At 40.0% G+C, this 23,178-nt stretch overlaps 2 protein-coding genes across 5 annotated transcripts; both read left to right on the top strand.

Annotated features, from left to right (window-relative positions):
• Positions 1–6,363: 6,363 nt before the first annotated feature.
• Positions 6,364–10,620, top strand: LOC127764610 (threonine--tRNA ligase, chloroplastic/mitochondrial 2). Its single transcript, XM_052289509.1, has 8 exons — positions 6,364–6,764; positions 6,907–7,053; positions 7,167–7,314; positions 7,429–7,682; positions 8,259–8,636; positions 9,197–9,505; positions 9,573–9,773; positions 10,054–10,620. The coding sequence occupies exons 1-8, from the start codon at positions 6,441–6,443 to the stop codon at positions 10,315–10,317; spliced, it is 2,025 nt and encodes a 674-aa protein (XP_052145469.1). The 5' UTR covers positions 6,364–6,440; the 3' UTR covers positions 10,318–10,620.
• A 3,472-nt stretch (positions 10,621–14,092) lies between these two features.
• On the top strand, positions 14,093–22,762 carry LOC127762353 (pyrophosphate-energized membrane proton pump 3). 4 transcript variants are annotated; one of them, XM_052286843.1, is made up of 15 exons: positions 14,094–14,423; positions 14,583–14,850; positions 15,552–15,755; positions 16,836–16,987; positions 17,063–17,210; positions 17,301–17,433; positions 18,278–18,450; positions 18,958–19,078; positions 19,601–19,788; positions 20,450–20,887; positions 21,139–21,303; positions 21,384–21,539; positions 21,623–21,734; positions 21,832–22,051; positions 22,426–22,762. In XM_052286843.1, exons 2-15 carry the CDS (start codon positions 14,761–14,763, stop codon positions 22,523–22,525), a joined length of 2,400 nt encoding a protein of 799 aa, XP_052142803.1. In that variant the 5' UTR covers positions 14,094–14,423; positions 14,583–14,760; the 3' UTR covers positions 22,526–22,762. The 4 variants fall into 4 exon arrangements, with proteins under 4 accessions (XP_052142802.1, XP_052142800.1, XP_052142801.1 ...); XM_052286842.1 differs by having other exon boundaries at positions 14,093–14,423; positions 14,590–14,850; positions 17,063–17,433; XM_052286840.1 differs by having other exon boundaries at positions 14,093–14,423; positions 17,063–17,433.
• The last annotated feature ends 416 nt before the right edge of the window (positions 22,763–23,178 follow it).

Genomic DNA, 23,178 nt, shown 5'->3' with positions numbered 1-23,178 from the left:
GCAAAATGGACGACCCCTTGCTTATCTCAGTAAAGCCATAGGACCAAAAGCTGCTGCTTTATCCACTTATGACAAAGAGGCTTTGGCTATATTGGAGGCTCTTAAGAAATGGAAACACTACTTTTTGGGTACTTCTCTCATTATCAAAACTGACCAAGCAAGCATGAAATATATTAATGAACAAAGGATAACAGAAGGTGTTCAGCACAAATTGTTAATCAAACTGTTGAGCTATGATTATAAGATTGAATATAAGAAAGGCAAGGAAAACAAAGTTGCTGATGCACTATCCAGAATTCAGCAGAGTAATGCTCTTACTACTACAGTTATTGTGCCTCAATGGATCACCGAGGTGATTGCTAGTTACAGTCATGATCCTAAATGCCAAGAATTGGAGAGCCACCTACACATAGCACCTCAACCTCAATCCCCATATACTCTGAAGGCTGGCATTCTCAGGTACAAAGATCGCCTTGTAATTGGGGCAGGTACCAATTTAAGAACTCAATTACTGGTTTCCTTTCATGATTCTGCCATGGGAGGCCATTCTGGGGAAAGGGCAACATATCAACGACTGAAACAACTCTTCTATTGGCCTGGAATGAAAGCCGCAGTAGCTCAGTTTGTCAAAGCTTGCCCAGTTTGTCAAAAGAACAAGACTGAACACCAAATGCCAGCAGGCCTACTCCAACTTCTTCCTCTCCCAGATTTGGCTTGGTCCCACATTACTATGGATTTCGTGGAGGGTTTACCTAAATCTGAAGGCAAGGATGTTATTTGGGTCATTGTTGATAGATTCAGCAAGTATGCTCATTTTATTGCTCTCAGCCACCCTTTTTCTGCTGACCAAATACTCACTCAATTCTTGGAGAATTTTTACAAACTCCATGGCTTGCCCACTGTCATTGTCAGTGATACAGATCGCATCTTCACCAGCAACATGTGGAAGGAAGTCTTTGAAAAGGCTGGGGTTAAACTTCATTTTAGCACTGCCCATCACCCACAAACCGATGGTTAATCAGAGAGGGTTAATCAATGCCTCGAGAACTATCTTCGTTGCATGACTTTTACCAAACCAAAGAAATGGAAGGCTCTTTTGGCCCATGCTGAATGGTGGTATAACACCACCTTCCACACGTCCTTGGGCATGTCTCCCTACCAGGCTCTCTATGGCACCAAACCACCTATGTTAGCTGAAGTTTTGTTACCGGGTTCTTTGCTGGAGGGTGCCAGAAACACACAAGAAGCAAAACATGCTGTCCTGGAAACAATCAAGTCCAATCTAGCTAAGGCTCAAGCTCGCATGAAATATTTTGCTGATCAACATCGCCAAGAACGCACATTGGAGGTTGGTGATATGGTTTACCTTAAAATGCAACCTTATCGGCATAATTCTTTGGGTCTTCATTCTTCTCTTAAACTCCATTCTAAGTATTATGGGCCATTTCGAGTTCTGGATCGTGTTGGTCAGGTCGCTTACAAGTTATTGCTGCCTGCAAGTAGTCAAATCCATCCAGTCTTCCACATTAGCCAACTCAAAAAACATCTGGGCTCTCATGCTGTTCCTGAACAAGGTCTTCCTCTGATTGACGATGAAGGCAGAATTTTATCTGAACCTGTAGCAGTTCTGGAGCGTCGCTTAATCCCGCGAAACAATGAGCCCGTCGTTCAGTGGAAGGTGCATTGGGCTAATCTTCCAGAGTCTACTGCCACCTGGGAGGATGCAGCTTTCATCACTAAAGTTTTTCCCTCTTTTCATCCATGAGGACATGGATCTTAAGGGGGGAGCATTGTGAGGATTGTTCAGTTCAGAGTGCTTAATATTCAGAGTATTCAGAGTTCAGAGTTCAGTATTGGCTCTATTTATGAGTGGAATGAATCCACGGTCGAGATTCGCTAATACCGTTTTGTTTTGAGCTGTTATGAAGATCGGAGGGTTGTGCTTCGCCGCGACGCGCTACAGAGAGGGAGATTGTCATCCTATGGACGTCATCGCTGTTGTCGTTTAGCTGAGGGCACACTCCATATAAGCCCATGCGATCTGGCTGTAACTTTTATCGAACTTGAACCCTAATATAATTCCACCTCCTGTTCTTGCGGCGCACACATATATTTCCTTCGATTCTAGTTGATTTCAGCATTACAATTTCATTTCTTGCTGTGTTAGGATTCCCATTAGTTAGCTATTTGCCATATCTGAATTTTTCCCCCAAATTTGTTTGAACCAAAATCGTTTGGTTCCTGACAGTGGCGGTGGCGGACTCGACTCGACTGGGATCCCCTGCGTCAGACGCTGAAGCGGCAGCGGCGTCTAGGGCACCATGCGCTGCCTCCCCCTCCGCGGTTTCCATCGTGCTCAGTTCGGCGGCAGCGGTGGAGGTGGAGGTGGCGGTGGCGGTGGCGGACTCGACTCGACCGTGATCCTCTGCGTAAGACGCTGAAGCGGAAACGGCGTCTAGGGCGCCATGCGCTGCCTTCCCCTCCGCTTTTGCCATCGCGTTCAGTGCGGCGGCGGCGACTGCGGCGATGGCGGTGGCGGACTCGGCTCGACTGGTTGGGCGGGGAGAAGCGGAGGCGAGTGCTTGGGGAGGGAAGGAGGGAGCGCCGAAGCGGTGTGGTGTCGCTCGCTTGAAAGCAGGCGAGGCGAAGCGAAGCGAGGGGTCCGGAAGGGAGGAGGAGGCGGCGCTGCTGCTGCTGCTGCTGCTGCGGGCGACTCTGGCGAGGTTGGCGAGAGAGAGCAAGACAGCAAGGGCAAGGGGAGCGCAGCGCAGATCATCTAACTCCCAACCCCAGCGGCCCAGCCCAACCTCGAAGCCCACGTAATGCTGTCCGCTTCAACTCAAAACGAGAGGGCAAACCACCCAGCCGCAGCCCAAGCCCAAGCCCACGACATGATCCATGCAAAGTCGTCGCTGTTCCATGACTCGTCATTTCTTATAATTGTGTGATTTTTCTTTGTAGATTTTAATGCAGCTGATCATTTTTTTTTAAGGAGTCAGGGATTTGTCATATCACGCTACTATGCTTTTTTTTTTCCTTTCAACCACAAAATTTATAACTGTGCGTCGGTAAAGGCCTGGATTCAAAACATTTCCATTATGAAAAGGAAGAAATTAGCTCCCCCTCCAGCTATTTTTCAACCTTTGATTGCAGCAGGGGCGGATCTATAGTATAATCGTCGGTGTCAGCCGACACTGACGATTTTCGGCAAAACCTATAGCAAAACAGCTTCATATACTATAACATTATGCTCTAAGCATAATTAGCATACTATGACACCGATAAACACGTTGTGACACCAACGAACCAATTTTCTAGATCCGCTCACATACTTTAAAATGACAACTACTTCGAAACATAGGGGGGCATATATGACTATAGGGGTTTCAAATCTGCACTCCCTATTTTTGCCTATTTTTGCAGCTAAAGTACTTGAGCTGTAATTTTTGTCCGAACTCTCTTCAACAGAAGGAATTCCATATTTGAATCTTAGCATGTCAAGCACTCCTTCTGTGTATGTGTGTGTATATAGCACAACTGAATTTTTTTCTTCAAAGTTGACCATCAAGAAGCTCTCTAAATGTTCAGTTCGAAAGCATAAAACCATATGTGTAGGTTTTATTTATAAATATTTTTACAATATTATAACTTTGTTAGATATTGTTGTTGTATATAATACTTCTTATGTTCATATTATAAGTTGCTTTGACTTTTTTTAATTAAACTTCTTAAGTTTAATCAAATTTATTAAAAAAAATATTCCCTTCATCCCAAAATATAGCAACTTCTAGCTTTCAGAATCTATCCCAAAATATAACAACTTCTCTACTAACATTTTATTCTTAACCAATCACAATCTTCCGTCATTCAATTTTCCCACTTACCTCCACTTCTCCTCCAATCACAACACTTCCTCATTTAATCATACCAATTTTCTTAATAACTGTGTCCAACTCTAAAAAAGCTTATATTCTGGGACGGAGGGAGTACTATTTATAACACAAAACAACTATATTATCAAAACATTTGCAATCTTAGATTTAATTAAACTAAGAGTAAATTGCATTGGTGGTACACAAACTTGTTAGGTGGGTGCAATTTAGTACATAAACTTGTAAAATGTCTGTTTCAGTACACAAACTTGTCTAGTTCGTGCGAACGAGGACCAAAATATCATTGCTCGGTTTTTCTTTTAATCTTTTTCTACTATGGCCTGGTTTAGTTCCCAAGTTTTTCTTCAAACTTCCAACTTTTCCATTACATCCAAACTTTACTGCACATACAAACTTCCAACTTTTCCATCACATCATTCCAATTTCAATCAAACTTTCATCTTTGACATGAACTAAACACACCCTATCACTATATTATATTCTATTTTTTATTGAAAATGTGTATATCTAATTGCAATCTTCTCAGTTATATGTTTATATAGTATCCTAATCAGTACCAAAATCAATAAGATTAGCCATGTAATGTCCTTTTCGCCTTCATTCGTATGCACCAGATAAGTTCATGCTCCAAAACGAGCATTTTATAAGTTTGTGCACTAGATTGCACCCACATGACAAGTTCATGTACTAGTGATGCAATTTACTCTTAAACTAATATGGTGTTTTGGATGATACTAAATTTTTCTATAAAATTTGAGCAAACATAAAAAATTTACCTAGGAAAATGTCAGGGTTACGGATAAGGCATACCATTTATCCTACGACTTATGAAATATACCAATAAGGTATACCTTCACATGTACGGATCGTTTCAGTATACGCCGTTAGGAATCTATCTCAAATTATGGAAAATATCTCTATGAGTTAAGAAATTGCCGGAGTCCAACTCAGAAGGGGGTAAAGTCTTTGTTATATCGTGCCAGTTTACATATCCCTAAGACTTACTTGGGGGTCAAGGTATTCCACGGTATAAAAGGGACCCTTAGGGGGAGGTGAAGGCTATCGCATCTCACCGTCCACACATCCACCAAAGTTTACAAAGCCGGAGTGCACGGAGCCAAGTCGCCGAGAGATCTCGTCGAATCTCTCGACTATGATCTCGTCGGTACTATCTGTTTCGACTACTTTCTTTGTAATCTGTTCTCATCGTCATCAATCTCATATAAACTGGACTAGAGCTATTACCTGATAAGGGGCCTGAACCAGTATAATCCTTGTCTTCTGTTTGCTTGATGTCGTACTACGTAGACCCTCATTCCAACGTACCCCAATACTTAACTCATCCGATCCGCGAGTATCCCTCGTCGACAGAAAAAAAAATCAAAATGACTTATAATATGAAGTAGAGGGAGTAGAAAAGTAGTACTACCTCCGTCCCAATATAAGTGCAGTTGTGGGTTTTCATGTCCAATATTTGACTGTCCGTCTTATTTAAAAATTTTATAAAAAAAAGTCACATATAAAGTACTATTCATGTTTTATCATCTAATAACAATAAAAATTCTAATCATATTTTTTTAAATAAGACGGACGATCAAGCGTTGGACACGAAACCCACAAGTACACTTATATTGGAACAGTGGTGGTAGTGATCAAAGTTTTATAGAAAAACAAAAAATATTAACAATATTGCATACTCGCTCCATTTCATATACTTTTTTTTAGTTTAACCAAATTTATTGAAAAATATAATAGTATTTTCAATACAAAACAAATATATGTTTAATAAAACTAATTTAATACTCCCTCCTTCCCTAAATGTTTGACACCGTTGACTTTTTTAAACATTTTTGACCGTTCGTCTTATTCAAAAACTTTTGTGAAATATGTAAAACTATATGTATACATAAAAGTATATTTAACAATAAATCAAATGATAGAAAAAGAATTAATAATTACTTAAATTTTTTAAATAAGACGAGCGGTCAAATATTTTTAAAAAAGTCAACGGCGTCAAATATTTTGGGATGGAGGGAGTATTTTATATCTTGCTAATTTTTTCTATAAACTTGATTAAACTTAACAAAATTTGACAATAAAAAAAATCAAACGCCTTACCATATAAAATGGAATTATTGTAAATGGAAATAGAAGGACTATTAAATTGTATATTTAAAATACAGAGGTACTCCCTCCCTAAATGTTTGACTCCATTGATTTTTTTAAACATGTTTGACCGTTCGTCTTATTCAAAAACTTTTGTGAAATATGTAAAATTATATGTATAAATAAGTAAATTTATCAATAAATCAAATGATAGGAAAAAATTAATAATTACTTAAATTTTTTAAATAAAACAAAAGATCAAATATGTTTAAAATATGTTTAAAAAAGTCAGTGGAACATTTTAGGATGGAAGGAGTATTAGCCCCGTATGCAGTAGTACAGTACACATCTGTACGTTAGAGAGGCTCGAAGCAGAGAGACCAAAAACGATATCCAACAGCAGCGGCCACCACGCGCCCACCGCTCCCGGCGCGCGCCACAATGGCGGCCGCCGTCTCCGCGCCCCTTCTCCGGTTCCACCACCACCACCGCTGCCTCCTCCGCCACTCCTCCTCGCCGCGCCGCTACCCAGCCGGCTTCTCGCGTGGGCTCAGCTCCGTCTCGTTCGGCCTCCCGCGCAGCACCACCACCGCCGCGCGCTCCACCGCCTCGCCCTCGGCGCCGTCGGCGGCGGCGGCCGAGGCCACGGATGCGGCTTCCGCCCAGGCGGGATCCGACGGCAAGGGGGATGGGGTTGGGGAGGAGGAGCGCGTCGTGCTCCCCACCAACGAGTCCTCCGACCGCCTGCTCCGCATCCGCCACACCGTACTTGCTTTTTGCTGCCTCCCATTCCTCACTTCTCTACCTGTCATTAATCTGGTTTATTCCAATTTCGTGTTGATTTCGCTAACCAATTATGCTGCTATGTCGTTGGTTGATTCGCGTCATCCTTTGCTTGCTGCTCTAGTGTGCGCATGTGATGGCCATGGCCGTCCAGAAGCTGTTCCCCAACTCCAAGGTGACAATAGGTCCCTGGATAGACAACGGCTTCTACTACGACTTCGACATGGAGCCCCTCACGGACAAGGACCTCAAGAGGATCAAGAAAGAGATGGTATGTATGTAACCGAATTGATTGATGTGTTCCTTTTTTGTAATTCTGTGAACGAACGAACTAAATTGTTGGGGTGAATTTTTGAGTTGCTTAACATGCTATGGTGGTGGTAGGATCGGATCATCCGGAAGAATCTCCCATTGGTGAGGGAGGAGGTGTCCAGGGAAGAGGCCCAAAAGAGGATTGAAGCGCTTAATGAGCCATATAAGTTGGAAATTTTGGAGGGCATCAAGGAAGAACCTATCACAATCTATCACATTGGTTTGTAGTGCCATCTCGTTTGATTTTGAGCATTACATTTTCGTCATGCATTTTTTTTTTTTGGTTGATCGGTGGAGTCTGTGCTCATGTTGGTGAATTCACTGTATACTGTAGGAGAAGAGTGGTGGGATCTCTGTGCCGGACCTCATGTCGAGTCTACTGGCAAAATCGATAGAAGAGCTGTTGAGCTTGAGTCTGTTGCTGGTGCTTACTGGAGAGGTGACGAAAGTAATCAAATGCTACAAAGAATATACGGGACTGCATGGGAGACTGAAGACCAATTGAAGGCTTACATCCACTTCAAGGAAGAGGCCAAGCGCCGTGATCATCGGCGATTAGGTCTGGATCTTGATCTATTCTCCATACAGGTATAATCTTAATTCTGCAACTAATTAACTCGAGAACCATATGGCAGTAATTTGTTAGTAACGGCAAGTCTCAACCTTCATATCCAACATATATCATCTTGTTGATCTTTTTCCCCCTCCATGATATTGGTTATATAATTTTAGCATTACAGTGTGCCATAGCCTCTTTGTATGGTTAGAGTGTGCAAGTCAGTCAGTCCTTTCTTCTTTAATGCAATAGCCATATTTTGATATAGCATCTCAAAGTAATGGAATTGACTCCCAAGTATTAGAATGCCTTGTTAGTTGTTAGTTGTTAGTTTGTTACACTACCAGATATGACTGTTAAAAACTTAAAGTGGCACCTTCATTCAAATCATAGAACTTCATTTTGCTGTTAGTCTGCTACCACCAACATCTGCTGATGCTTCACACGTATTTGCTACAGACCACCAATTATGGCACAGTATCATCCATGTTCCATTGGCTTAGCTTTACAACCCTATGCCACTTTAATTCAGGCCTGATTACATGCATATCCAACTTTTTTTTTTTACTTTTTATTTATAGTAACTGTAGAATATGAATTTTTAACAGGAAGATGCTGGTGGCGGTTTAGTATTCTGGCATCCAAAAGGTGCTATTATCAGACATGTTTTAGAAGACTCATGGAAACAGATTCACTTGCAACGTGGTTATGATCTATTATACACTCCCCACGTTGCAAAGGCTGAACTTTGGAAGGTTAGTGGGCATATCGATTTCTACAAAGAGAACATGTACAATCAAATGGATGTTGAAGATGAGCTATATCAACTTCGGCCCATGAATTGCCCTTACCACATTTTAGTATACAAGAGAAAGCTACATTCATACAGGGATTTTCCCATTCGAGTGGCAGAGCTTGGAACTGTCTACAGATATGAGCTATCTGGTAGTTTGCATGGGCTGTTCCGTGTCAGAGGATTTACGCAGGTGCCTCTCTACTTCAGAATTCTGCTTCTATTTTCTTTCTGATGGAATCATGCTGGTTCTATGCATTCTGCAGTCACTGAATTCAAATATATATTGTACATTGTGATTTGTGTCATTATGGCATGTTTTTCTAGTGAGTTTTCCTATGTATTGTACTAACAGATTTCATTAAGTACTACTACTACCTCCGTTTCAGGTTATAAGACTTTCTAGCATTGTCCACATTCATATAGATGTTAATGAATATGTATTATAAGACTTTCTAGCATTGTCCACATTCATATAGATGTTAATGAATATACATATTCATTAACATCTATATGAATGTGGACAATGCTAGAAAGTCTTATAACCTGAAACGGGTTATAAGACTTTCTAGGGTTATAAGACTTTCTAGCATTGTCCACATTCATATAGATGTTAATGAATGTACATATTCATTAACATTTATATGAATGTGGACAATGCTAGAAAGTCTTATAACCTGAAACGGAGGAAGTACTACCTTTTGATTTCATAACCTTTCTTGTTATTGTTATAAAATAGGTCTATTTGTGCAGGATGATGCCCACATATTTTGTCTGGAGGACCAGATAAAAGATGAAATTAGAGGTGTTCTTGATCTGACTGAGCAAATACTGGGCCAATTTGGCTTTCGGTATTATGAGATAAACCTTTCAACAAGGCCAGAAAAATCTGTTGGCAGTGATGACATATGGGAAAAAGCAACACTTGCACTAAAAGATGCACTAGAAGACAAAGGTTGGGAGTACAAGGTTGATGAAGGTGGAGGCGCTTTCTATGGCCCAAAAATTGATTTGAAAATTGAGGATGCTCTTGGAAGAAAATGGCAATGTTCCACTGTGCAGGTCAGTTGTATATTTATTGAAAATCTTTGAGCACAATGGACCACGTTAACAGTTTACTACATTACAGGTCGATTTCAATTTACCTGAGCGGTTTGACATTACTTATGTCAATTCAAATAGCGAGAAGAAACGGCCTATCATGATTCATAGAGCTATCCTTGGGTCTTTGGAACGATTTTTTGGTGTCCTCATTGAACACTATGCTGGTGATTTTCCACTTTGGCTTGCACCAATCCAAGCTCGTATTCTACCTGTGACAGACAATGAGGTTTGCTTCATTTACTTTGATCATCTAGATGCATGACTACATGTGCTATTAAATTAAAAGCACCCAACTTCAGTTCGTAACAGCATCATTTATCTGAACAACCGAAGTCAGGACATCAGTGTTCTTTTGCATCTGGATCCTGGTTGATTTTATTAGTGTAGATTAAATCTGTTTAAGACTTCAACCTAGCATCTTTTTTGTACTTTTACTTTTGGCTCCATTCAGGAGATATTTCCAGGTATTTGATGTAAACCAGCTGCATCTTGTTTCACATTTGCAGCTGCAATACTGTAACGAGGTGGCTTCAGAACTGAAATCAAAAGGCATTCGAGCTGAGGTATGTCATGGCGAGCGTCTACCAAAGCTAATACGGAATGCCGAAACGAAGAAAGTGCCGCTCATGGCGGTCGTTGGGCCTAAAGAAGTTCAAGCCAGGACCCTCACTATCAGGTCCAGGCATAGTGGGGAGATTGGTACTATGCCTGTGGATGAATTCTTTCGCAGAATCCAACTTGCTATTGCGAACAAATCTTCTTCACTATGAACATTTAAATATGCTAAAGAGCAGTTGATATTGTAGAGTATTAGATCTTGTGCACATACACGATATAGCAGCTGTGCTCTAGAAGAAGTTAGCAACTGAGGTCTGGAAGAGCAGATCAAATAATTTTGTGCATAATTGCCATCGCCGTGTTTTGCAATATAACAAATGTCCAGTATTCTTTTTTTGTACATTAGGGAGGCTCATATACTATTTCCACCAGGTCATAACTATTTTCAAAGGTAGAGATGCTTGCCTGGGGCCTGGCTTTGAATTCGCACGTAGGAACGAATTCATTAGGAAACTAGTGGTTACCCACGCGTTGCAGCGGAGAAAAAAAAATAAAAAAAACTTAAAAAAACTTGAAGAAAATAATTTGTAATGTCCCAAAAGACAATATTATAAGCTTGATAGTAGTTAATAATACTACTCTCTCCGGGCTGATAAACTTGTCGTTTTGGATAATAGCATGGTCTCTAGAAAACAATTTTGACCATTATTTTTCATTGTAATATGTATAAAAGTGTTAACAAATATATGTTTTTATTAAATTACTTTTTAAAACTAATCTATACATGTAATCACCATATTTGAAAGACAAATATTTTAAAAATGATTCATAATCAAAGATTGTAAAGTTTGACCTCACCTTGTCTAAAACGATAAGTATTATCAGCTCGGAGGGAGTAACAGAATTCTCTCCCCTATTGCATGTTCAGAGGAGCAAGTCCAACTGGTGGCTGATCTATTGCAATGTGCTGTGAAGAACCTCCCTATAACTTACCTTGGCCTCCTGCTCTCGACGCAGCATCCAAGCAAAGTAGAGCTCCTACCCCCTCTTTGGCCGGTACTCCAAGAAGATGGTAGGCTAGAAACCGAATCCTTTTGGTTTCCTGTGCACCGCCTAGTTTCTCATCGACACGCGCTTGATGGTCCTACCGGTCTACCTTATGACCGTATTCGAGTTGCCCCCAACGGGCAGTTGATCTAATCAAGTGCTAGTGTTGTGCTTTTCGATGGAAAGGGGAAGAAGAGATCAATGGGGGAAATTGCCTTGTGGCATGGGATAGATCTGTATGCATAAGGAGGTCGGAGGGCTATGCATGAAAAACATCATACTACTAGGTGTGGCACTGCAGCTTTGCTGGCCATGGCACCAATAAACCCAACCAGATTGGCCATGGGTAGCGCTTCATCTGGCAAAGGACTCCGCTCTCGATTCCCTGTTTCACGATTACCACCATAGTAGTGGTAAGGGATGGATCCAAGACAACGTTTTGGACTGATCCTTCGTCAAATATCGTCGTTGCAAGGTTGCCACGGCGTTGCAAGATAAATTGATGGGTGCGGGACATCTGTGGAAGTCTGTCCCCCGGGCTATCTTAGAATACTTGCACATTGGGAAATTGTCACCTAGGACAAGCTACACACCGGTGCACAAGATGAGATAATCTAGAAGTTCTCAAGTGAGGCCTCTATTACAGTGTTTCGTTGTACGACATATTCTTTGAAGGTATGACAAAATCTCTGTCTGTATTCTTTAGAAAGCCAAAGTATCGTCTAGGTGCAAGTACTTCTTCTTCTTCTTGGCGTTCCGAGGAAGTTGCCTAACAGCTGGCAATCTCATGCGTCGGCACATACCATGCTCGATGACAACATGTCTGCTATGCGGCGTGGTAGCTGAGATCCGCAACCACCCTTTCTTCATATGTTGCTACACCAGGCAGGTATGGGACAATGTTCGCTAGAAAATGAAGATCGCCTTGCATCCTGACTCGGATGACTTAGCATCCTAGTGGTTTGAGGCTCACCGAAGCATCCCGAAGCCAGTCATCATGCATTTTATGCAACACTTATCCTAATATCATGGATGGTGTGGAGATGGTGCCACACTCAGGGTCTATGCAAAGCGGCGTTGCAAAGTAGCTCAAGTAATCATGGAAGAATGGTGGACTTAGAGATTGTACTAGAACTATCTACTGCTACTCGACTGTGTGTAAGAGTTCAGGCTCTGCCCTATAGTTCCCCTTTCTCCTTGTGTAACCATGGTGTAAAGCCATAGAGTCAAGTGCAACAACCATGTTTGTTGTTAATCTTTGTATTATTATTTGTGCATTTCTTTCCATAATATAGTTCAGTCGATATTCCATCGGCCTGACAAAAAAAAGATAAAATAATATTAAAAAGCCAAAATAGTATATATTAATTCTAATAACTAGAGAGCTCCAACACACACATAGCCAGTAGAACTTAATTGCAAGGAGTTGGCAAATGAAGCTTACGTTATTGTTATCGAAGATGGAGAATGGTGAAAAAACAAATAACAAGATGTAAAAAAGGGGAAAGAATGGGTGAAATTTTGATTATATGCACTATGGTACAAAACTGAACTGGTATTAATAAAGTACTTATATTTTAACCAAATTATTACTTTGCGAGTTTTGCGATAGTTTGGTCAATATATCTTTATCTGTAGTTTTTGTGAAATTTACTCTATTAATAATTATGAATTTCAATAATTATATGGTCAAGTTATTAGTAATTAATATTACGTAATAAAATGAGAGTGTACCGTGTAATGGTGGATTTCGTACATCGCATGCACGATACATGACTAAATTGTTCGGATATACTACCGGCCCAAATGACATATTTACAAACAAAAAGTAATTTGTAAATAAAACTTTTATATACGTGCTCTTAGCGATCTAAAAATAAAGGTTGAAAAATAAACTTCGATGAAAAAAAACATAAAATCAAATTTAAATTTAAGGTTGAAAAAAAATAAATTTTTGGCTGATACGCATAAGAAGCGAGAAGATAAGGCCGTATGTTGATGACCCATCTCCATCGATATCTTGTTTTAAATTAAATTGGTACAATCGGGTTAGTTTGCACGGTAGTTTTTTTTTTTGACATTTAACTTTATGCCACTTTACGATGTGGCAATTAATTATTTGTCACTCGCCGTCTATAACATGTGAGCCCTCATGTGTCTATGACATGTGGGTCCAGTGGCAAATAATTTATCACCACTCGTAAGAGTGGCAAATAGTTAAGAACAGGTACAATAGCAGGCTATAAGCCAGCTATAAACAATATTTTAAAGAGATAAAGGAAGAGAGAGAATAGCAGCGGGCTACAGATTTGTAGCCAGCTGCAGCACGGACTCCAAACGTAATGTGTGTATTACAGGTAAAATTAGGTATTAATAGTATAGTAAACAACTATTGTAAGAATTGGCTATTACATTAGATATAGGTCTTGTTTGGATCCTCCGGGCTATTAAATAGTTTTCCGGAATCTTGCTATTTATGAGTATTAAACGTAGATTACCGACAAAACCGATTCCATAATCCTTAGGCTATTTTGCGAGACGAATCTAATGATGTATATTAATCTATAATTAGCGACTGATTACTGTAGCATCACTGTAGTAAATCATGGATTAATATACCTTGTTAGATTCGTCTCGCAAAATAGCCTAGGGGTTATGGAATGGGTTTTGTCAGTAATGTACGTTTAATACTCCTAAATAGCAAGATTCCGGAGAGCTATTTAATAGCCCTCCGGATCCAAACAGGACCATAGATGATTTAGAGGTAGTAGTGGGCTATACTATTAAACTTGCTCTAATTATTCCAGTTTTTTGCCCTTTACTTTCTTGACATCCGTTTGCGCTTTTTGCACGGCAGTAGTAGTTCCACAGGAGTGACCACTGGATAATATTATACTATTATCTCGTGTGTTATATGGTGTTAGGCTAAAAACCACGCGAGGTTAAATCGGTCCTTAGCGCTCGCGGGATCGAAGATCTCCCCACGTTCCGTCTCCTGCCTGCGCCGCCGCGCCGATCTCCATCGCCGCCGCCGACGAGCAGCGGCGCCGGCGCCGGCGCTGCGCCGCACACACTCCCCCCTCCTACTCCTCCTTGCGCCGGGCCCCAAGTCTCGTCTTCTCGGCCTCGACTCCCGGAGGTCTCTCCTCGCTCGCTAGCTCTCCCGCCTCGCCTCGCCCCCCACCGCACCTCGACTTCCATCCATCCATCCCCGCGACGGGAGCGGCGGTGGGTGGCCGTGCTGCACGTCGCCCTTCTGCTTCCGCCTCCGGTGAGCACACCCGCGCCGCCGCACGCGCGCACATCCCTCTTCCTTTCGAGTTCGCCTCGAACCTTTCCTCTAGATCTGGAAGCTAGGTTTGTTTTTTTTTTTCTTTTCCCCTTCCTCGTGTTAAACCTTAGTACTAATCTGATCTCGTGGCATTGCAAGGGAGAAGTGAAAGTTGCGGAGCTAGGGCTAAAGGGGGATCCACTTGGTATTCTTGGCTCCAAAGCTGTCTGGGTAGGGACCGTCCAAAATTCAGCGACCGGGATCCGGGGGCGACCTGCCCCAGAGTGGGGAGATCGCTCCTTTTCCTGTGACAAGGAGGGCGAACTCTTATTCAGCCATGATGGAAGCGGACATGGAGAACGGGAGGTTGTATCCGGAGAGACCCAGAACTTTCTCTACCGTACGAACTAAATCATCTCTGCCACCGGTATGAATTTCTCCGCCTTTTAGATAGATTTAACTTCTTGTAGGTGACTAGGAAGAGTATGGGTTTAGCTTTCGTTCATTGTTTTATCCTTATATGTTGTACTAGTGCGATGGTATGGTACATATGTATTTTTTGATTTTGATGAAATGTGTCATTTCTTTTGTGTACATTGTTTTTTCTTGCAAATATATGGCAAAGAGCCAAAGATCAACATAGCACTACCGAATGCTGCATTGCGAATTTTGCACCTCCTATCTGTTTTACACACATTTGTAGTATTTCGCTCTTTTGGAGCTTTTCACTATTGAAAAACATGTAATTAGTAATCAAAGATAGCTCTCTCTGCTCATACTAGAAGAATATGTTTATTAGCTCAAATTATTCAACATTTCTATCACTGTTTTGCATAATTTTGCTTAAAGTTGTTATGAGGTTAAAAGAAAATTCTAAACTACAAGAACTTTAGTTCCCACAGGTTCATATGTTTGACTCTAGACGTTTCAATCTAGATCTGCATAATATATGCTACGAAGTTTCAAGCTACATATGTTTGTTATATGAAAATATTTTCGCAAGTTGCAAATATCAACAGATAAATGTTTTTGTTTACTTACCTATAAGTAGAGTTTATTTAACATGGCATCAGCAACAGTTAATCTCTTATTTTGCATCTCTTCATTCTCTTGTTTTGTTTGATGCAGATCTTCCGTGTGTTGATGAGGATAAATCCCCGTGCTTTCATTGTTCTTCTTCTTTTGGTATTCAGTGGTGTGCTCTATGTAGGAGCCAGTACATCACCAATTGTGCTCTTTGTGTTCTGCATATGTACTCTAAGTTTATTCTTCTCTCTCTACCTCACAAAGTGGGTTCTTGCCAAAGATGAAGGTCCTCCAGAAATGTCTGAGGTATTACAATGTCATATGTTCAATTATGTGATGACATACTGATGCTTCATATTTTCTATATGCTCATTGCTGTATACTGTTTTTCTTTGTTTTTTGTAACTAGCTATTTCGTTGTGTGCAAATGCAATATACTATTGGTGTTATGCATCTTTTGCTTTATTCAATTAACACTTCCACCTAGGAGACTGTAAATGCTCTTTTCTTTTGTCCTGCAGCTTTGCATTTATGGTTTAAATGTTTAGTTATATTTTGTTATTTCAAAAGGGATGCTAGATTTTTGGACATATTTTCTTTTTCTTCTTGACATTTATGGTTTTAATGTTTAGTTATCTTTTCTTTTCTTTTTTAGTTATATTTTGTTTTTGTTGGTGTGGGTTGCAGAATGGTGTTTAGCTGATTTACTATGTTTGCATGTTGCTTAGTACAATATAATTGGAAACTTATGCCACATCATCGTATGGCATCATATCAGACGGATCACAATTTACTGTAATATGGGCCCATTCACTAGTTTCTGGAGATTACTATAGAAGAGTTAATGCAGGCAGCCAACTAAACAAACCAACTTTCTACCATATAGAATAAGGAAATCTGGGTGCATGCATTTGTAATGTAGTAATTAGGCATCTATGTGGCCCCTGAATGCACACAATTTTCCTATAGAGAAGGTGAACATTGGTTCTATGTTAGAGCAATTTTTATTCATACCACAGGAGCTTGTCCAGTACCCACAAAATCAGGGTATCAATTAACTGACCAAATAGTTGTGGTATAAGAATTCGTATTTTACATGTTTCTAGTGCTGTTGTGCACTGGCTTTATGATATGAATTTGTTGGCATGCATGGTGCAACACAGGTATAATGCTACAGTATTTCTTGCTCACCTGCTGATGTTGTTAGCTAGTGAACTACAGTTATATAAATAATTTTTTTTGGACCAGTGAACTGAATCTGATGTCATGATGTTGATATTATATATCCTACATCCTACTGTTCTTGAGAGTTGTACTTAGTATATTGACATCTTTACCTGTCAGATTTATGCTGTATTTTTTATTGGGTGCCTTCTTGATGTTCAGATATCTGATGCCATAAGAGATGGTGCTGAAGGATTTTTTAGGACACAATATGGGACTATTTCTAAAATGGCTTGTATCCTGGCACTTGTCATTCTTGGCATCTATCTCTTTCGTTCCACCACCCCACAGCAGGAGGCATCCGGTGTTGGAAGGTGATTTCCCATTCTTATTCTGAAATCTTATTTGTGCCCATCCTTTGACATCTCATGAATATCATGGTTATATAGGACAACATCGGCATATATTACTGTTGCTTCCTTTCTCCTTGGAGCTTTATGTTCTGGGATTGCTGGTTTTGTTGGGATGTGGGTATCCGTACGTGCAAATGTTAGAGTTTCAAGTGCTGCTCGGCGGTCTGCAAGAGAAGCACTGCAGGTTTTGTTTTATACTCTTGATATACTATACATTTCATGTGTTTGTCCCTCCACAATAGAATTTCAAATTGTGACTAATTTCTCTAAACAGATTGCTGTCCGCGCTGGTGGTTTCTCAGCCATTGTGGTTGTTGGCATGGCTGTTTTTGGTGTGGCAATACTGTATGCAACATTCTATGTTTGGCTTGAAGTAGATTCACCTGGTTCAATGAAGGTTACTGATCGTAAGTTTCTCTTAAACCTGTCTTTTTTCAAAACATGTCCTGCTTAAGAGAAGTACTTTGTCCATTCACTTATATTAGAATACGCTCACTTGATTTGGGCTTGAAGATCAAAGAGCAATTCAAATCCACAAGGATATGCATGTTGAGCCAAACCTCTGATATTAATTGCAATACACATACTTTCCATGAATCCAGTTATCTGATACGGATTGCTTTGGAAGTTGGAAAATTTATTTTCCATTCAATAAACAGTTTAGTAGCTGCAACTAGGGACTCAGAGAAACAAAAATACAGTTACCTTGAAAGAGGTGTGCAACCTATAATTATGAACAGCCATGAGAAAAAATAGTACTAGGTAATAAAGATGAACAGACGGAGTACTGTTTTTTTCTTTTAACTTTCACATCTGGTCTGTAAGGGCTATCTTCTGTAACAGCTGTTTCATCGTGTGAAATCTGATCCTTGGTCCTGGAGAAGCTATCCATGGCACTGACAGGTTGGCCTGGTTCAAATGTCTGTCTGACACGAAGTTCATCGCTATTTAAAAATCTAACCACAGTTTCTAAAACATCAATAAAAAGTAGGAGTAATTAGTTAAGTTGAAGGACCACAATGGGACTAACAGAAAGTGGAGGAAACAAAACAGCTTATTCAAAAAGCTAAGGTCCTCTTCTCTGTTAAAAAATATATATAAGCGTGGTCGGTGGTCGATAACAGGTTTAGGGCCCTGGCCAAATTTGTGCTTTTCCTGGTTGATAACACTGGTTATGGTTATATGTTTGCAATTAGTTCTTTTATTCAAATGGAATATTTCTTTTGTCAATTTCACATTTATTTCCTGTAGTGCCTCTTCTCCTTGTGGGATATGGTTTTGGTGCGTCTTTTGTCGCCCTTTTTGCTCAGTTGGGTGGTGGAATATACACCAAAGCTGCTGATGTCGGAGCTGATCTTGTGGGAAAGGTTGAGCAGGGAATACCAGAAGATGATCCTCGTAATCCTGCTGTCATTGCTGACTTGGTATTGATACTTCTCTTGAAGCCTGTTGTATTTTTTTATTATTTTCTATCATAAACATATGATTTTTTCTTGTTGGATATGCCTAGACATAAGTCATATGATTCTTAAGTTCTATCAAGGATAATATTTCTTTGTATTTTCAATTCATTACGTAACTCCCCCAACCCCACTCCAAAAGAAAAAACCTCCATAGGTGATGGACTAGCATTGTTTCCCAAGGCTGGGGATAATTCTTCATAGAATATATAATATCTGTTATTCAGAACGAATTGTCTGGTTATAGCTAGCTTATATTTTATCTGTTACTTATACATGCTCTTCAGTAAAAATATTTCAGTTTGGTGGTGGACTGGTGGTAATGATAAGTTCTACATCCTCATCCCTCCCACTACCTCCCCTCACAACTTAGAGATGCATCTCGAAAATCACTTTGTATTATTATTATTATCCTATTATGCTCTGTAACACATGTATACATCAGTAGTATACTAAAAGAGGGCTACTCAGGTTGGTGACAATGTTGGAGATTGTGCCGCACGAGGGGCTGACCTTTTTGAGAGCATAGCAGCTGAAATTATCAGTGCAATGATACTCGGGGGAACAATGGCACAGCGCTGCAAAATTGAAGGCAAGTCTCTTTTGCTTGTCATGCAACATCATTGATAAGAATGCGAAATTGTCCAGTGACAATTCCTGTGAGCTCCTAAGGCTGTGTTCTTTGCTCAGTGTTCTCAACCCCTCTCCCTCGTGTTCCGCGCGCACGCTTTTCAAACTGCTAAACGGTGCGTTTTTTGCAAAAAGTTTTTATACAAAAGTTGCTTTAAAAAGTCATATTGATCCATTTTTGAAAAAAAAATCTAATACTTAATTAATCACGCGCTAATGGACCGTTCCATTTTTTGTGCGGAGGGAATGAGTTCCCAACACAGAATCGAACGCAGCCTAAGAACACTGAAGAGCCAGCCGTCAAATGATATTGTTAATATGAGTATATATAATACTTTAGTTATGTAATAACATGATCTTTCAACAAATCTTTATTCATGGGCAGTGCCTGGTTTTGAGTAAAATCGAGATTCATCTTTTCTTCTGCAATAACTTTTTTTTGGTAATATTTCTACTTTATAATCAGCATTCTTTGCTAATGCAGATCCCTCAGGCTTTATACTGTTTCCTCTTGTTGTTCATTCATTTGATCTGGTGATCTCATCAGTTGGAATACTCTCAATTCGGGGAACACGTGACTCTGGGTTAATATCCCCTATTGAAGATCCGATGGCAATCATGCAGAAAGGATATTCTATCACTATACTGCTCGCTGTTGTTACCTTTGGAGTGGTAAATCTAGTTATTTTTGTCATTAATTTACTGTGTCTTCCTTGAGTACTAGTGCAGTAGAAGTTCTGGCGAGAATACTTCATTTGTTTCCATGGGCTTGGATGTAGATATTCTTTAGGGTCAGAAGATGCAAAATGTGTCTGGCATGGTTTGTGTAATTTCTTTCATGTACTATTCTCATCGGCATGTCTTTAAATACTACCTCCGTCCCCAAATATAACAACTTCTGGATAAGGGTATGTCCAGATACATGGCCAAAAGTTGCTATATTTTAGGACGGAGGTAGTATCATTTTTTAATGAATTATGAAAGGTTGAAATGTCTTTCTATTACTGTATTCAATTACAGAAAAAGTAAAAAATTGATGGTACATGGTTAAATTTCGGGGGAGAATAGAAACATAAAGTTTTGAAAAAACAAAAAAAATCTAGCCCAGGAAAGTTCTGACTAAACCATGGGATCATAACCATTGCATGCATAGCAGGAGTGTTGGAAGTAAGAGAACTAATTATGTAACAAAGAACTGAAACACAAAAACATTTTCCCAATGCAGTTACTCTGGGTTATGTTGGTGTTGTCTTGTTCTTCCTTTTCTGCAGTAAACATCAAATTCTTTTTTCTCTGAAGTTTGTTATAATAATTGGCCTGTGTACATTTTCAGTCTACCCGGTGGCTCCTGTACACTGAACAAGCACCTTCTGCATGGCTCAATTTTGCCTTGTGTGGCTTGGTGGGCATCATCACAGCATATGCTTTTGTTTGGATTTCTAAGTATTACACAGATTACAAACATGAGCCTGTCCGCCTTTTGGCTCTTTCAAGTTCCACAGGGCATGGAACTAATATTATTGCTGGAGTAAGCTTGGGACTGGAATCAACAGCGTTACCAGTTCTAGTGATAAGTGTAGCCATCATATCAGCATTTTGGTTGGGGCATACATCTGGATTAGTAGATGAATCTGGGAACCCAACTGGTGGTCTTTTTGGGACAGCTGTAGCTACAATGGGGATGCTTAGCACAGCAGCATATGTTCTCACCATGGACATGTTTGGTCCAATAGCTGACAATGCTGGTGGTATTGTGGAGATGAGTCAGCAGGTAATACACTCATATTTTTTCCCATGTATATAGCAGTTCAAACCAATATTTTGTCTTTGCTGTAGGTTCTTATATACCGTTTCTGTTAATATGCTTTACTCATTTTCCTTTGCAATTTCAAATTGCTCTAAACTGTTCCGCCATAAGAAGCTTCTATTAAATAAAATTTAACATGTAGTTGTAGCCTGTATTTACATGTGATATTTGAATCTCTGTGTTCTCCCAACCATCTAACTGAGCAAACTGTGCAGCCTGAAAGTGTAAGAGAAATCACAGACATTCTAGATGCTGTGGGCAATACAACAAAAGCTACTACAAAGGGATTTGCTATTGGGTCAGCAGCACTGGCTTCCTTTCTCCTGTTCAGTGCATATATGGATGAAGTAGCTGCTTTCGCACAATTGCCATTCAAAGAGGTATTTTATTACTTAGACACGCAAAATACTTACTTTCTGTGCTTATAACATATATAATGGTCTTGTGTAATGGATTGCAGGTTGACATAGCAATCCCAGAGGTTTTTGTTGGTGGTTTACTTGGTTCAATGCTTATATTCCTGTTTAGTGCATGGGCTTGTTCTGCTGTTGGCAGAACTGCACAAGAAGTTGTTAACGAGGTCAGGAGACAGTTTATTGAGAGGCCTGGCATTATGGTGAGTACATGCATATAATTAAGTTTGTCATTTTTCTTATGCCTATAAAAGTTAATGCTAACTTCTAATATAATGTTATGCAGGACTACAATGAGAAGCCTGATTACGGTCGTTGTGTTGCAATTGTGGCATCTGCTTCCTTGAGGGAAATGATAAGGCCGGGGGCTTTAGCCATTATATCACCCATGGCTGTTGGTAAGTTCTATAGATATGGGGGTTATTGCATTTTTGTTCTAGCGTTGGGTACTTTTTTTTTTTTTTTGAAAATGGGGAAACCAATCATGGTTTGCAGGTATTATCTTCCGTATGTTGGGTCACGCTACTGGCCAGCCTCTTCTTGGAGCCAAAGTTGTAGCCGCTATGCTTATGTTTGCAACTGTTGCTGGTATTCTCATGGCACTCTTCTTGAACACTGCTGGTGGTGCCTGGGATAATGCTAAGAAGTACATCGAGACTGGCGCTCTTGGTGGCAAAGGCAGTGAGTCTCACAAGGCTGCAGTTACTGGTGATACGTAAGTGTTTTATCTTTTATGCTCTACTTTTCAAATTCTGTTTTGGGGGTTGTTTCTAGGACTATGTTCACACATTTCATCAAAAATATGTAGCAATATTCCGAATGTTAGTCATATTAAACTTGTGCACAAGAATTAAGAAAGTAGCTCAAGAAGAGTCATGTATTTGTGATAGGTGTATTATTTACTTAGCAGGGGCAAACAAGTAAGGAAATATGGATTTAGGAAATAGTTGAGAAGGCTAAAAGACAGAGAAACAGAGGGAGTGACAATGTTTGTCATCAGGGCTTGGGACCATTTTGTTGTTTTTCTGAATAATAATAATCTCCAAAAATATGGGATAGATACACTTATAGGAGTTTGTTATGCTGCAGGGTTGGAGATCCATTTAAAGACACGGCGGGGCCTTCCATCCATGTTCTTATTAAGATGCTCGCTACAATCACATTAGTGATGGCTCCAATATTCTTGTGATTAACCATGAATGTATCACAACTAATCCTGCGGCGAAGTTATCAAAGGGTCCTGTAGGTGAGCTGTTTACGTGAGTGGGATGTATTGATTCGCTAGCTTTGTGTTTATTTTGCCCGATTAAAGAGAATCACTACTGCCCATTTTGATAGTGTCCATATTATACTGTCACTTTCTTTGACAAATGATACTAATGTTGGTAATATACTGGACAGAGATTAGAAGGGCCTTTAAAATGCACATATTGTTCTCGCAAATCTGCTAACCACTTCCCCCGTTACATTTACATTTGCTTCTGCCCCATTGGTCATCTCCTATAATAGCACGATCTAAGCTTGATACAACACTATCAAGAGCTGGATGTTGTGTTTGTTTTTCATCAAAGGGTTACCCCATGTCCTGGTATACTAAATCAAAGGTTTTATGTGCCCATGGGTTCTCTCGATCGCTAGCTTCGAGGCGTCTGTTCTCCATGGTTTTCATGTACAATTTAGAGTCACATTGCCCATATATATAGTTTGAAACGTTTGATACAACTAGATACATATGCACAATCGTGGTTAATTAAAAAAAAATGCACATGAAAGAACAAATGGAGCTGATGATGTTTGGTGGTGGCTCGTACGTCCGTACGATGATATCATCACTTCATCAGG

The sequence above is a fragment of the Oryza glaberrima genome, chromosome 2, assembly GCF_000147395.1.
Source record: "Oryza glaberrima chromosome 2, OglaRS2, whole genome shotgun sequence".
NCBI classification, from domain to species: domain Eukaryota; kingdom Viridiplantae; phylum Streptophyta; class Magnoliopsida; order Poales; family Poaceae; genus Oryza; species Oryza glaberrima.
The sequence above is the reverse complement of the archived record's forward strand: the minus strand, read 5'-3'. Positions and strand labels throughout refer to the sequence as shown.

Excerpts from the sequence above, each read along its gene's own strand:
- LOC127764610 (XM_052289509.1), top strand. The coding sequence starts at position 6,441 with ATGGCGGCCGCCGTCTCCGCGCCCCTTCTCCGGTTCCACCACCACCAC. Across the intron at positions 7,683-8,258 it reads TTGATCTATTCTCCATACAG|GAAGATGCTGGTGGCGGTTT; the intron begins GTATAATCTTAA and ends AATTTTTAACAG. Across the intron at positions 9,774-10,053 it reads TACCTGTGACAGACAATGAG|CTGCAATACTGTAACGAGGT; the intron begins GTTTGCTTCATT and ends TCACATTTGCAG.
- LOC127762353 (XM_052286842.1), top strand. The coding sequence starts at position 14,761 with ATGATGGAAGCGGACATGGAGAACGGGAGGTTGTATCCGGAGAGACCC. Across the intron at positions 15,756-16,835 it reads GTCCTCCAGAAATGTCTGAG|ATATCTGATGCCATAAGAGA; the intron begins GTATTACAATGT and ends CTTGATGTTCAG. Across the intron at positions 21,735-21,831 it reads TATATCACCCATGGCTGTTG|GTATTATCTTCCGTATGTTG; the intron begins GTAAGTTCTATA and ends CATGGTTTGCAG.